This window comes from Manis javanica, chromosome 5, assembly GCF_040802235.1.
Source record: "Manis javanica isolate MJ-LG chromosome 5, MJ_LKY, whole genome shotgun sequence".
In the NCBI taxonomy this organism is placed as follows: domain Eukaryota; kingdom Metazoa; phylum Chordata; class Mammalia; order Pholidota; family Manidae; genus Manis; species Manis javanica.
The window spans coordinates 88098849-88114013 of NC_133160.1; the positions used below are offsets into that span (position 1 = coordinate 88098849).

Genomic DNA, 15165 nt, shown 5'->3' on the forward strand with positions numbered 1-15165 from the left:
ATTAATCATATTAATTTGCTATGATGTTGTTACTGCTTTATTAACAGATGACATAACTACTGAGTTATGCTGAGATTTTTTTTTTTTCCTTCCTGTTTCTGGTTTTGTGGGGCTTTGGGAATTTTTCATTTCATTGGTTGGTTTGGAGGTTTTTGTTTTTGTCTTTTAATAATGAGATGCTCTGTTTCAGTAGCTTGAACAGATGATCTCTCAGTCCCTTCTTTACTGTGCTGGGTGATTCTGAGGATTAATGCATTTTTTTTTTTTTTTTTTGCTTTATTAACTATTGGTTTGCTCTGTTGCCTGTTCACATGCTCTTACAGATGCAACTAATACATGAAATTTCCAACTTAAAGAATTTAGTTAAGCATGCAGAAGTGTATAATCAAGATCTTGAGGTGAGCATTTATGTTGGTATTTCTACTGATAACTAGAACAATAAAATATAAAATATACATAATTAATTTCAGAAGGGATATTTTTTTAAATACTAATTTTTTTTATTTAACTATGTACCAGTTTAAACTCTTAAATAGTACTTTTTAATCCCTTATAACTTAAATTCAATTAAATTCTGTTTTACTCTCCTTTGATTCTTTAGAATGAACTAAGTTCAAAAGTAGAGTTGCTTAACAAAAAGGAAGACCAGATTAAGAAGCTACAGAAACACCTAGACTCTCAGAAGTCAGAAAATATGGAAGTGGACTTGTGCTCATTGGTAAAAATCAGGTTTATTTTGTTGTGTAATCATCATCATCATAGTAAATGTGTATATTGAGTCTACTATGTTCTGGGCATTGATATAATTGTTTTATATATAGTATATTATTTAATCCTATCAATAACCCTGTTAGGGTCATAGAAAATTAAAGTATCGTTCTTTAAGTGAATATAACTTAGGGATGAGCTTCCATTAAAAATAAGTAATTAAAAAATATTTTTACTTTTTTCAACTGTTTTACACAAATTGCATGCCAAATTGTATAGTCAGTATCTTCAGGTAAGCACTTATATTGATACTGATTTCTTTGATCATTTCATTAATAAATATTAATGAATTCTCATTATAATTTAAATAACTATTTTACCAGTTTGCCAAGTATTTTTCAGAAACCTATAGCTCTAGATGGTGTTAGTTGGTATAGATTATTGCATTAAATAACATTGAATCTCATGGTGAAATTTCATTTGTTTTTATTTGCTTTCAATCCACCTGATTATTTCAAGAAAATATAGTTTGACTCTAGTTTTTAATACCCTTTTTAAAAAGGCAACAGTTTCTAGCTAGAAATTTTTAATATTAGTTTCTGTTGTTTTGTTTTCATTTGAGTTCCTTAGAGGATTTTTTGTTACCTTCAATTAGTATTCTTCTTTTGTCTTCTGTTAATGACAAATGATTCTTTTTAAAAGTATTTTTACTGTTCTGAGGCCCTGGGAAAAAAGGCACTTTCGTATAATCCTGAACTATCGATAGAGTGGCAAACAGAATTGCCCACTTTTTAAGAATTGTTTATTTCTCTTTATTCGTCCATTTGATTCATTCAGTCTTTCATTTATGCGTTACTGTTTTGCCAAGGGCGTATGGTTGAATTTCTGTAAGCTAAAAGCATGATAAAATGGGTCTTCTCTCTAAAACTGAGACTGGATCTTTTCCTGTGTTCATCATTCATTTGCGTTTTCTCTTCTGTGAGTTGCCAGTTACATCTTTTCTCTATTTTGCTACTGGATTGTCTTTTTCTTTTCAATTAGTGATTTTGTATCTATAATTATTACTATCAACTAACTTGTTATATTTTGGAGAAAGTAACTTAAAAATATATAGAAATGTAACCTTAACAGGCCACCTGAACAACTGTTTCAACCTCTTTAAAACAGTAACATTTCTTAAACTACGGTACTTCTATACAATGCTTTTATAATTTGGAAAAATATAGTCAGATTTTTTTAAAACATGTTTACTATGAAAAACATCCTTTCTTTTCATCTATCCTAAAAATACATTTGGTAATTAGTATACATTCACTATTTTTTATGTTAGGAATAACATCTATATATACCTTCTCTGAAGCCTTTTCCAACTCTAACAAAGTTAGAGTTCACTAAATCCTGTTTTTCATGTGTATAGGAAAACACTGAAGACTTCAAACAAATAAAACAGACTCTGCTTGATACTGAAACTGTAATTCTTGATGCCAAGAAAGAATCGGCCTTTCTTAGAAGTGAAAATCAGGAGCTGAAAGAGAAAATGGTAGGTGATTTTTATAATATTTATAACAAAATAGTTGTAATAAAAGTATATTTTTTTGTGAATTTGCAATGTTTTTCCCAATAGGAAGAACTTGCAAGTACATGCAAGCAAATGAAAAATGATATTCAGTTATATCAAAACCAGTTGGAGACAAAAAAAAAAATGCAAGTTGATCTGGAGAAAGAATTACAATCCTCTTTTAATGAAATAACAAAACTCACCTCTCTTATAGATGGCAAAGTTCCAAAAGGTACTTTATAATTTCATGCTTTACCACTTTGCAGATCTGACTCACTCTAGAAATGTAACTGCATTCCAGTGATTAAAAATATTTTTTTCTTTGTTATTTTTTAATAGCCCAGTATTAAGTTTCAATATCATTTAGTATCAGTATTTATAAATGTTTCCATGGACTTCAAATCATAAAGGTTTAAGAATTATTTTTCAAATAAATTATACCTGATCTTTAAAAAGATGAATCAAGAACTACTAACAATTAAAATATCAGCCACTAACAATTATTAACCAACAGTGGCTCTTTATTTAATAAATTTTTTATAATCTAATTAAGTAATCTAAACTTCCTATGTGAGTACATTGTCCCAATACCTACTAGTTGTTTTAATTTACTGAAAATTTCCTAGATTTTCTCTGTAATTTGGAATTGGAAAGAAAGATTACTGATCTCCAGAAAGAGCTGAATAAAGAAGTCGAAGAAAATGAAGCTTTACGTAAAGAAGTTAATTTGCTCTCAGAATTGAAATGTTTACCCTTAGAAGTAGAAATGCTGCGGAAAGAGGTACACACGTTTTTAAGCAAATTACTCTTGTTTTGAAATACAAACTTCTGCAATAGTGCCTTAAATATTTGCCATAGTTTATTATAAAGTAGCAGGCAAGAGACTATAAATGTTCCACTCAGCTTGTTAGGAATAGAAATGAATACTGTGCCTCTTCTAATTTGTTTTTATACTACTAGATGAGAAAAAAATGTATTTCCAAACTATATTTAGCAGTGTATACTTACTCACATGCTCCATGCATCAGCCATTTCTGTGGTCCTCAACTATGGCATTTAAGTAGCATTCTATGGCCTACTCTTAGTCTTTATCTGACTTTCTTTTGTTCTAGTCATATCACGATACTGAGGAAAAGAGTAGTGGGATAAAGTGGGTGGCACTGATAAAGTTTGAGGTCAGCACGAATCCTGGAGGCTAGTGAGCAATTCTGTAAGCTCATCTGCTAGCCTTGCCTTTCTCTCTACCTTTCTAAAAGAAAAATGACAAGAATTTGAGTGCTTACCATCACGGTGAAGAACTTAATATATGGCAAACATCATGCTAAAGAACTCTAGCAACATTATTTTATTTAATCATCACTTTTTAAAGTAGATGCTGGTGTTTAGCCCAACAAAAAGTTAACTAAGAGCTGAGCTGCATAGGTCTGCCTCCTATCCTAAGCCTGTGATTGTAACAACTCTGCTGTATGACGCTTGCTTCCTTTGTCTCTCCTTTAGCTCTTCTTTTTTCCACCTCCTACCTTGTCTTTCATAATGATGAAACTATTTATAAGCTGGATATGGTTTGTTTAAATTAGTTATTTAAATATGTTAAATAAACCTTAATTATTTAAATTATTCATGGATTAAGTTCTTGGAAATCAGCTACATTCAAAACCTTTAGAAAGAAAATATAGGATAAATTCTAAGAAAAACCATGAAATGCCTGATACCACAAATTTAGAAAACACTTTAAAATGATAGATAAGGAAATAAAGATGGTATTTATCCTGATGTGGATGCTAAGTGTTCTCCATGAAATCTTTACTAGAATTCAGAGAGATTAGTAAACAAAATTTTGAAGGTAAAGTTAAACAGGATATATAATATATTGTTACAGAGATGTGATAATAAAATATTTCCCTTCCACAGTCAATTCTTGCTCAATTTCAGTGCAGAGAAATACATTTTTTCCTAAAAATTGCTTCAGTAGATCATACATTGCTAACATAGCTAAATTTTATTTCTTTTCCATAGATACATGATAAATCTGAAGAGCTCTGTATAATAACATCAGAAAAAGATCAATTATTTTCTGAAGTAGTTTATAAGAAGAATAGAATTGAAGATTTACTTGAAGAAATTGGGAAAACTAAAAACGAACTAGCAACTATGCATTTGAATTATGAAAGTGCTAATCAAGAAATCCAAGATTTTAAAAATCAACATACTGAATTTGAGCAGAAGTATAAGATGGCCCTTGAGGAGAATGCAAGAATGAACCAGGAAATAGGAAATCTCTCTAAAGCTCAAAAACTTGGTTTAAGCTTGGATGCTTTACACACAGAGGTTGGTACCTGACATTCCCTAAGGAAATAATCTATAGTCTTCTAGGGTTTAGCTTCCATATATATGCCATAGAATGCTCTGCTTTTCACATTTACTTTTTCTTACTTTAAAGCTTTCTCACAAAACCGAAGAACTTAAGCAGAAAACAACTGAGAGTCAAGAAAGATTAAATGAAGTGGAAGAGCTGAAGGAACAATTAGAGAGTAGAAATTCTAGGCTACAAACCATAGAAAGGGAGAAAACACTGATAACTGCAAAACTTCAACAAACCTTAGTTGAAGTAAGAACCTTAACCCAAGAAAAAGGTGACCTAACACAACTCCGGGAGAACCTGCAAACAGAGAGGGACCAACTCAGAAGGGATATTCAGGACACTGTAAATATGGTGAGGCTTTGACTGATTCAACTTGAAAATTCAGAGCCTCTTTAAAAACATTATAGGAGCCATCATTTATTATTTATAATCAAGTAGCAACTGTAAAATAATTTTCATTCCATCACAGTACTCTAATGGAAATTGTTTTCTGTTTATCTCTGACAAAGAACATAGATACCCAAGAACAATTACGAACTGCTCTTGAGTCTTTGAAACAATACCAAGAAACAATTGACACACTAAAAATGAAAATTTCTGAGAAAAGTTCCATGAATTTGCATACAGAGGAAACCTTAGGAGAAAATAAGGATGAATTTCAGGAAAAGGTAAAGGGTGTTTCTATTCAAAGTTTTCATATACTTGTGTGAGCTTTCTCCTTAACCTGAAACACCTAAGTACATATAATGGTACTCTCAGTCTTACTTATTATTCACCATGGTAATAACTAACAATAACTTACAAGCTTAACCCTAATGTCTTTGAAATAACTTCAAATGTAACTGTCTATAATCAATTTGAAAAGGCAAAGGCAAAAAAAATTAGTTCAAACTTTGACCTGATACTTTCTGAGGCCTGATACTTATTTTAACCATCTTTAAGAGCCCCTCTGAATTCTAAGAAAGTAAGAAAGATTGTGTGCTTATTATTAATTATGGCTTAAAATATGTTTCATACTGAATTTTGTGTACTAAACTTGTTTAGATTTCACTGTAAAATCAGTGCATGTTTTGTATATTTATGTCTGTTTCTAGGGCTCAGGCTATATTTTTGCCCTTTGGTGCTTAAATCTCACCTTAATTCATTTTAGATGGTGCAGTTTGTTTTGTCCTCAGAACTTAGAATAACTGCTTAACTGGTTACTTAATTGTGTACTAGAAAGGTTAGGATCCTAATGATGGTTTTTTAAAAAGGAGATGTATTCATCTAAGGGGCTGCCATCATAATGTATCACAGACAGAGTGGCTTAAACAATAGAAATACACTTTCTCTCAGGTGTGGATGCTAGAAGTCCGAGGTTAAGGTGCTGGAAAATCTGGTTTCTGGAGAAGCCTTGCTTCTTGGATTGCAGATGTTATCTTCCTTCTGTGTCCTCACGTGGCCTTTCTTCTGTGTGCAAGCTGAGAAAGAGCTCTGGTGTCTCTTCTTCTTAAAGGATTAGGGCCCCAGCTTTATGGAGTCATTTAACCATAATTATCCTCCTTAAATTTCCCAACTCTAAATAGACTCACACTGGGAGTTTGGTCTTCAACATGAATTTTGGGAGAACACAGTTCCATCCATAATGGGGGATTGCCTGTAATTTTATACAATGGATTCATTTACCATACTTTTCTACTTTTAAAAATGCCTTTAATACACATTATTAACAGTTTTTTATACTGTCTTTCATTTTTATTATACATAATGTTATTTAGTACTAGGAATAAACATATGTATGTTTATTTTTGTTTTCTATTTTTAATTGTAGTAAAATATATGTAACATGAAATTTACCATCTTCACCATGTTTAAGTAAACAGTTCAGTAGTGTTAAGTACATGCACATTGCTGTGGCACCAATCTCCAGAATTTTTGATCTTGCAAAACTAAAACTCTGTATCCATGAAACAACAACTCCCCGTTCCTCCCTTCCTGCAACCACCATTCTACTTCCTGTCTCTATTAATTTTACTACTCAAGGTACCTCACCTAATACAGGATTGTGTGTATTTTACCTTTTTTTTGCAACTGGCTTATTTCATTTAGCATAATATGAAGGTTCATCCATGTTGTAGCATACATCAGGAATTCCTTCCTTTTTAAGGCTGAATAATGTTCCCCTGTATATGTGTGCCACATTTTGTTTATCCATTCACCTCAGTGGACATTTAGATTGCTTCCACCTTTTGGCTATTGGAAATAATGCTACTATGAACACGGGTGTACAAATATCTCTCTGAGACCTTCCTTTCAATTATTTTGGCTATATATCCAAAAGTGAAATTCCTGAGTCATGTGATAATTCTATTTTTTATTTTTTTGAGGAACTTCATGCTGTTTTCTGTAGTGGTTGCACCATTTTACATTCATACCAACAGTGCACAAGGATTCCAAATCCTCACCATAATGTATTGTTTTCTGGTGTTTTCATAGTAGCCATTCTAATGAGTAGAAGGCCATATGTCATGATTTTTATTTGACTTTCTCTAATAATTAGTAATGTTGAGCATCTTTTTATGTGCTTGAGGCCTATTTGTATATCTTCTTCACAGAAATGTCTGTTCAAGTCTTTTGCCCACTTTTAAATTGGGTTGCTTAAATCTTATTGATGAAGGAGTTATTCATATATCCTGGACATGACAGTAGTTTGACTTGCAAATATTCTCTCCCATTCTGTAGATTGCCTTTTCAGTCTCTTACTTATGTACTTTGATGAACAGAAGTTTTTAATTTTGATATAGTCCAGTTTATCTATTTCACTTTTGCTGCCTGTGGTTTTGGTATCATATCCAAGAAATCATTGTCCTATGTCATGAAACTTCTCCCCTATGCTTTCTTCTAAAAGTCTTATAGTTTTAGCTCTTACAGTTATATTTTTGGTCCATTTTTGGTTAATTTTTTTTAATTCATTTTATTATCATTAATCTACAATTACATGAAGAACACTATGGTTACTAGACGCCCCCCTTCACTAAGTCCTCCCCCACAAACCCCATTAGACTCACTGTCCATCAGCATAGTAAGATGCTGTAGACTCACTACTTGTCTTCTCTGTGTTGCACATCCCTCCCTATGCCCCCCTATACATTATACATGCTAATTGTAAGGCCCCTTTCTTTTTCCCTGCCCTTATCCCACACTGCTCACCCAGCCTCCCAAGTCCCTTTCCCTTTGGTAACCATTAGTCCATTCTTGGGTTCTGTGATTCTGCTGCTGTTTTGTTCCTTCAGTTTTTCTTTGTTCTTATACTCCACATATGAGTGAAATCATTTGGTATTTGTTTTTCTCTGCTTGGCTTATTTCACTGAGCATAATACCCTCTAACTCCATCCATGTTGTTGCAAATGGTAGGATCTGTTTTTTTCTTATGGCTGAGTAATATTCCATTGTGTATATTGTACCACATCTTCTTTATCCATTCATCTATTGATGGACATTTAGGTTGCTTCCATTTCGTGGCTGTTGTAAATAGTGCTGCAATAAACATAGGGGTGCACCTGTCTTTTTCAAACTGGAGTGCTGCATTCTTACAGTAAATTCCTAGAAGTGGAATTCCTGGTTCAAATGGTATTTCTATTTTGAGCTTTTTGAGGAACCTCCATACTGCTTTCCACAATGGTTGAACTAATTTGCATTCCCACCAGCAGCATAGGAGGGTTCCCCTTTCTCCACAACCTTGCCAACATTTGTTGTTGTTTGTCTTTTGGATGGTGGTGATCCTTACTGGTGTGAGGTGATATCTCATTGTGGTTTTAATTTGAATTTTTCTGATGACAAGCGATGTGAAGCACCTTTTCATGTGTCTGTTGGCCATCTGAATTTTTTCTTTGGAGAACTGTGTTCAGCTCCTCTGCCCATTTTTTAATTGGATTATTTGCTTTTTGTTTGTTGAGGTGCATGAGCTCTTTATATATTTTGGATGTCAACCCTTTATCGGATCTGTCATTTATGAAGGTATTCTCCCATACTGTAGGCTACCTTTTTGTTCTATTGATGGTGTCCTTTACTGTACAGAAGCTTTTCAGCTTGATTGAGTCCCACTTGTTCATTTTTGCTTTTGTTTCCCTTGCCCGGGGAGATATGTTCATGAAGAAGTCTTTCATGTTTATGTCCAAGAGATTTTTGCCTGTTTTTTTCTAAGAGTTTTATGGTTTCATGACTTATATTCAGGTCTTTAATCCATTTCGAATTTACTTTTGTGTATGGGTTTAGACAGTGATCCAGTTTCATTCTCTTACAAGTAGCTGTCCAGTTTTTCCAGCACCATCTGTTGAAGAGACTGTCATTTCCCCATTGTATGTCCATGGCTCCTTTATCATATATTAATTGACCATAAATGTTTTGGTTAATATCTGGGGTCTCTATTCTGTTCTGTTCCACTGGTCTGTGGCTCTGTTCTTGTGCCAGTACCAAATTGTCTTGATTACTGTGGCTTTGTAGTAGAGCTTGAAGTTGGGGAGCAAGATCCACCCAACTTTATTCTTCCATCTCAGGATTGCTTTGGCTATTTGGGGTCTTTGGTGTTTCCATATGAATTTTTGAACTATTTGTTCCAGTTCATTGAAGAATGCTGATGGTAATTTGATAGGGATTGCTTTGAATCTGTATATTGCTTTGGGCAGGATGGCCATTTTGATGATATTAATTCTTCCTAGCCAGGACCATGGGATGAGTTTCCATTTGTTAGTGTCCTCTTTAACTTCTCTTAAGAGTGTCTTATAGTTTTCAGGGTGTAGTTCTTTCACTTCCTTGGTAAGGTTTATTCCTAAGTATTTTATTCTTTTTGATGCAATTGTGAATGGAATTGTTTTCCTGATTTCTCTTTCTATTAGTTCATTGTTATTGTATAGGAAAGCCACAGATTTCTGTGTGTTAATTTTGTATCCTGCAACTTTGCTGTATTCCAATATCAGTTCTAGTAGTTTTGGAGTAGAGTCTTTAGGATTTTTTATGTACAATATGATGTCATCTGCAAATAGTGACAGTTTGACTTCTTCTTTACTAATCTGGATTCCTTGTATTTCTTTGTTTTGTCTAATTGCTGTGGCTAGGACCTCCAGTACTATGTTGAATAACAGTGGGGAGAGTGGGCATCCCTGTCTTGTTCCCAATCTCAGAGGATAAAAGCTTTCGGCTTTTCACTGTTCAGTATGATGTTGGCTGTGGGTTTATCAAATATGGCCTTTGAGGTACCTGCCCTCTATACCCATTTTGTTGAGAGTTTTTATCATGAATGGATGTTGAATTTTGTCGAATGCTTTTTCAGCATCTATGGAGATGATCATGTGGTTTTTGTCCTTCTTTTTGTTGATGTGGTGGATGATGTTGATGGATTTTCAGATCTTGTACCATCCTTGCATCCCTGGGATGAATCCCACTTGCTCATGGTGTACGATCCTCTTTATGTATTTTTTAATTCGGTTTGCTAATAATTTGTTGAGTATTTTTGCATCTATGTTCATCAGGGATATTGGTCTGTTGTTTTCTTTTTTTGGTGGGGTCTTTGCCTAGTTTTAGTATTAGGGTGATGTTGGCTTCCTAGAATGAGTTTGGGAGTATTCCCTCCTCTTCTATTTTTTGGAAAACTTTAAGGAGAATGGGAATTTTATCTTCTCTGTATATCTGATAAAATTCCGAGGTAGATCCATCTGGCCTGGGGGTTTTGTTCTTGGGGTAGTTTTTTTTATTACTGCTTCAATTTCTTTGCTGGTAATTGATTTGTTTAGATTTTGTGTTTCTTCCTTGGTCTGTCTTGGAAGGTTGTATTTTTCTAGGTAGTTGTCCATTTCTTTTATGTTTTCCAACTTCTTAGCATATAGGTTTTCATAGTAGTCTCTAATAATTCTGTGTTTCTGTGGGGTCCATCATAATGTTTCCTTTCTCGTTTCTGATTCTGTTGATATGTGTTGATTCTCTTTTCTTCTTAATAAGTCTGGCTAGAGGCTTATCTATTTTCTTTATTTTCTCAAAGAACTAGGTCTTGGTTTCATTGATTTTTTTTCTATTGTTTTATTGTTCTCAATTTTGTTTATTTCTTCTCTGATCTTTATTATGTCCCTCCTTCTGCTGACTTTAGGCGTCATTTGTTCTTTTTCCAATTTTGATAATTGTGACGTTAGACTATTCATTTGGGTTTGTTCTTCCTTCTTTAAATATGCCTGGATTGCTATATACTTTCCTCTTAAGACTGCTTTCATTGTGTCCCACAGAAGTTGGGGCTTTGTGTTGTTGCTGTCATTTATTTCCATATATTGCTGGATCTCCATTTTAATTTGGTCGTTGAACCATTGACTATTTAGGAGCGTGTTGTTAAGCCTCCATGTGTTTGTGAGCCTTTTTGCTTTCTTTGTACAATTTATTTCTAGTTTTATACCTTTGTGGTCTGAAAAGTTGGTTGGTAGAATTTCAATGTTTTTGAGTTTACTGAGGCTCTTTTTGTGGCCTAGTATGTGGTCTGTTCTGGAGAATGTTCCATGTGCACTTGAGAAGAATGTATATCCTGTTGCTTTTGGATGTAGAGTTCTATAGATGTCTATTAGGTCCATCTGTTCTAGTGTGTTGTTCAGTGCCTCTGTGTCCTTACTTAATTTCTGTCTGGTGGATCTGTCCTTTGAAGTGAATGGTGTGTTGAAGTCTCCTAAAATGAATGCATTGCATTCTATTTCCTCCTTTAGTTCTGTTAGTATTTGTTTCACATATACTGGTGCTCTTGTGTTGGGTGCATATGTATTTATAATGGTTATATCCTCTTGTTGGACTGAGCCCTTTATCCTTATGTAATGTCCTTCTTTATCTCTTGTTACTTCCTTTGTTTTGAAGTCAATTTTGTCTGATACTAGTACTGCAACACCTGCTTTTTTCTCCCTATTGTTTGCATGAAATGTCTTTTTCCATCCTTTGACTTTTAGTCTGTCCATGTCTTTGCGTTTAAGGTGAGTCTCTTGTAAGCAGCATATAGATGGGTCTTGTCTTTTTATCCATTCAGTGACTCTATGTCTTTTGATTGATGCATTCAGTACATTTACATTTAGGGTGGTTATTGATAGGTATGTACTTATTGCCATTTCAGGCTTTAGATTCGTGGTTACCAAAGGTTCCAGGTTACTATCCTTACTATCTAAGGTCTAACTTAACTCACTTAGTATGCTGTTACAAACACAATCTAAAGGTTCTTTTCTATTTCTCCTTCTTTTTCTTCCTCCTTCATTCTTTATATATTAGGTATCAGATTCTATACTTTCTCTCTATCCCTTGATTGGCTTTGAGGATAGTCAATTTAATTTTGCATTTGCCTCACAATCAGCTGCTCCACCCTCCCTACCATGATTTTACTACCTCTGGTGACAGCTATCCAACCCTAGGAACACTTCCATGTATAGCAGTCCCTCCAAAATAGACTGCAGAGATGGTTTGTGGGAGGTAAACTCTCTCAGCTTTTCCTTATCTGGAAATTGTTTAATCCGTCCTTCAAATTTAAATGATAATCTCTCTGGATAAAGTAATCTTGGTTTCAGGCCCTTCTGCTTCATGGCATTAAATACATCATGCCACTCCCTTCTGGCCTGTAATGTTTCTGCTGAGAAGTCTGTTGTTAGTCTGATGGGCTTTCCTTTGTATGTGATCTTATTTCTGCCTCTAGCAGCTTTTAAGAGTCTGTCCTTATCCTTGATCTTTCTCATTTTAATTACTATGTGTCTTGGTGTTGTCTTCCTTGGGACCCTTGTGTAGGGGGATCTGTGGATCTCCATGGCCTGAGAAACTATCTCCTTCCCCAGATTGGGGAAGTTTTCAGCAACTACCTCCTCAAAGACACTTTCTATCCCTTTCTCTCTCTTCTTCTGGTATCCCTATAATGTGAATATTGTTCCACTTGGATTGGTCACACAGTTCTCTCAATATTCTTTCATTTTTAGAGATCCTTTTTTCTCTCTCTGCCTCCACTTCTTTGTATTCCTCTTCTCTAGTTTCTATTTCATTTATTGTCTCCTCCACCGTATCCAACCTGCTTTTGGTACCCTCCATTGTGTTCTTTAACGATTGGATCTCTGACCTGAATTTATTCCTGAGTTCTTGGATGTCTTTCCGTACCTCCATTAGGATGTTGATTATTTTTATTTGGAACTCCCTTTCAGGAAGAATCACGAGGTTCATATCATTTAAATCTTTCTCGGGAGTTGTATTAACAATCCTACTCTGGACAAGGTTCCTTTGGCGTTTCATGTTTGTATATGGCGCCCTCTAGTGTCCAGAAACTCTATTCTGGAGCTGCTGAGCCCCTGAAGCAATGTTGGGGGTCGCAGGGGACCCATACTTGGGGTAGGAAAGAACTGTTCCCTGCCTCCTGGCTCCTGTGCCTGTCTCCACTGCCTGAGCCAGTGGGCCAGGCACACAGGTGTTAGTTTTTTTCCCAGAGCAGCCAGATATGGATCCCTGCTTTCCACAAGCAGCCGGAATCCCAGTCTCCCCAGGAACTCTGCCTGTATTAACTTTCCAACCTGGTAGTCATGTGAGTCTCATGAAAGCACCATGAAATGTAGATTTGTGCTCCCAGCGCATATCTCTGGAACTAGGTATTCAGCAGTCCCAAGCCTTCCACTCCCTACCTGCTCCATTTCTCTTCCTCCCGCCGCTGAGCTGGGGTGGGGGAGGGACTCGGGTCCCGGGGAGCCACAGCTCTGGTACGTTACCCTGTTCGGTGAGGTCTGCTCTTTTCTCTAGGTGTGTGCAGTCTGATGCGTCCTCTTTCCTGTTGCTCTCTCAGGATTAGTTGCGCCAATTTAATTTTCTAATTGTATCCAGTTTTAGGAGGAAGCCTCTGTCTCTCCTATCATGCCGCCATCTTTCCATTTTTGGTTAATTTTTGTATGTGTTGTAAAGTTAGGGCCCAACTTCATTCTTCTGCATGAGGTACCCAGTTTTCCCAATACTATTTGTTGAGGACACTGCCCATTCCCCATTGAATAATCTTGGCATACTAGTCAAAGGTCATTTGACCGTAAATGTTTCTGGGTTCTCTATCCCATTGGTCTGTGTGTCTGTCTTTGTACCAGTACTACACTGTTTTGATTACTGTAACTTTGTAGTAACTTTCTAAATCAGAAAGTGTCAAGACCTCCAACTTTCTTCTTTTTCAAGATGGTTTTGGCTCTGTGGAGTCCCTTGAGTCTCCATATGAATTTTAGTGTGGATTTTGCATTTATTTGCATCTGTGAAAAATGCCTTTAGTATTTTATAAGGATTCCATTAAATTTATAGATCTCTTTGGTTAGTATTAGAATCTTAAAATAATAAGTATTCCAATCCATGAACATAAGATGTCTTTCTATTTATTTGCATCTTTAATTTATTTCAGATACATTTTGTAGTTTTCAAGTCTTTACCTCCTTGGTTAAGTTTATTTCTTAGTGTTTCATTTGTTTTGATGCTATTGTAAAAGGATTTTTTTCTCAATTTCCTCTTTTACTTGTTCATTGTTAATGTATATAAATGATATTGTTTTACACAGTCATATGATTTTTCTAAAGCGGACATTATGTACTACAGAAAAATCTCCACAATGTATTATTAAGTAAAACAAATGTATACTACAGAATAATTCAGTAAGATTTAACTTATATAAATAAATCTCTATATACACTTATATATTATTACTCCACATAATGAGGTGGTTCTTCTCCCATTTTCTCGGGGATACAATAGTCCTGCCTTGGAAAAGGAGCTTTCTCTTCCTTTCTCCCTATACTTCATTTCTCCTCTCCTAGAAAAACATTTTTCACTTGCTCTATATCTTGTGTTCTCAGCCTATCTATTACTTGGATCAACCATGAGGCAAAGGAACTTGACCTTAATTTGAAATTTATAACTTTCACTTTAGAGGGGAAGGTTTTTTAAATAAATTTTTGAAAATAAGATGCAGTAATCAATAGTTGCTTTTAAACAAACGCAAAATACAATCATAGGGCCGCATGAGAAATGGGCAGTAACAGAGGCACGAGGTAAAAGGACAATTATACTCACTGAAACCAGCTGGTTTTAAGTTCATGCAAGAATCATCTATGTTGATAAAAGGTCTGACTAGGGATTCTTGGGGGCCATTCTTTCCGTTAGGGTTTCTGAAATCTGGGATGGAAGGCTGAAATCAGCTTGGTCTTGTGATGTCATGCTCATGCTGAAATCACCCATGTGGATAACAGAGTAGGTCTGGGAATTCCCAGGGGCTCATGTGGGCACCAGAGTGCTACCTTAGTAGGTCTGTCATGAATCCCCTAGGATTGCCCATTATCAGTCCTGCTTGATGTGTCTCTCTCTGAAAATACAGTTTCTCTGGTGTCTCAATGGAAAATTTTAACCTTATGATTAGGAATCTAATTCTCATATAAAGGATATAATTGTTTTTCTTTTTTTAAATAATCAGATCTATTAGATATTACCCATAACCAGGTTAGCTGAAATGCTTTCTAGAATGAGTTCAGTTTTGAAAGGTACCATGGGTATC

General features: G+C 35.0%; 1 protein-coding gene across 6 annotated transcripts in view; it reads left to right on the forward strand.

Moving 5' to 3' along the window:
• The window catches only part of CENPE (centromere protein E), an 83850-nt gene that overhangs the window by 22201 nt on the left and 46484 nt on the right, over positions 1 to 15165 (forward strand). For 5 of the 6 annotated variants that reach the window (XM_073237226.1, XM_073237225.1, XM_017660331.3 and 2 more), the window contains exons 17-24: positions 324 to 398; positions 602 to 718; positions 2126 to 2248; positions 2333 to 2498; positions 2893 to 3047; positions 4283 to 4594; positions 4707 to 4979; positions 5138 to 5296. In XM_073237226.1, the coding sequence (XP_073093327.1) occupies positions 324 to 398; positions 602 to 718; positions 2126 to 2248; positions 2333 to 2498; positions 2893 to 3047; positions 4283 to 4594; positions 4707 to 4979; positions 5138 to 5296 (1380 nt within the window). The remainder of the gene's footprint in view (positions 1 to 323; positions 399 to 601; positions 719 to 2125; positions 2249 to 2332; positions 2499 to 2892; positions 3048 to 4282; positions 4595 to 4706; positions 4980 to 5137; positions 5297 to 15165) is intronic. The other variant, XM_073237223.1, reaches the window with a different exon arrangement.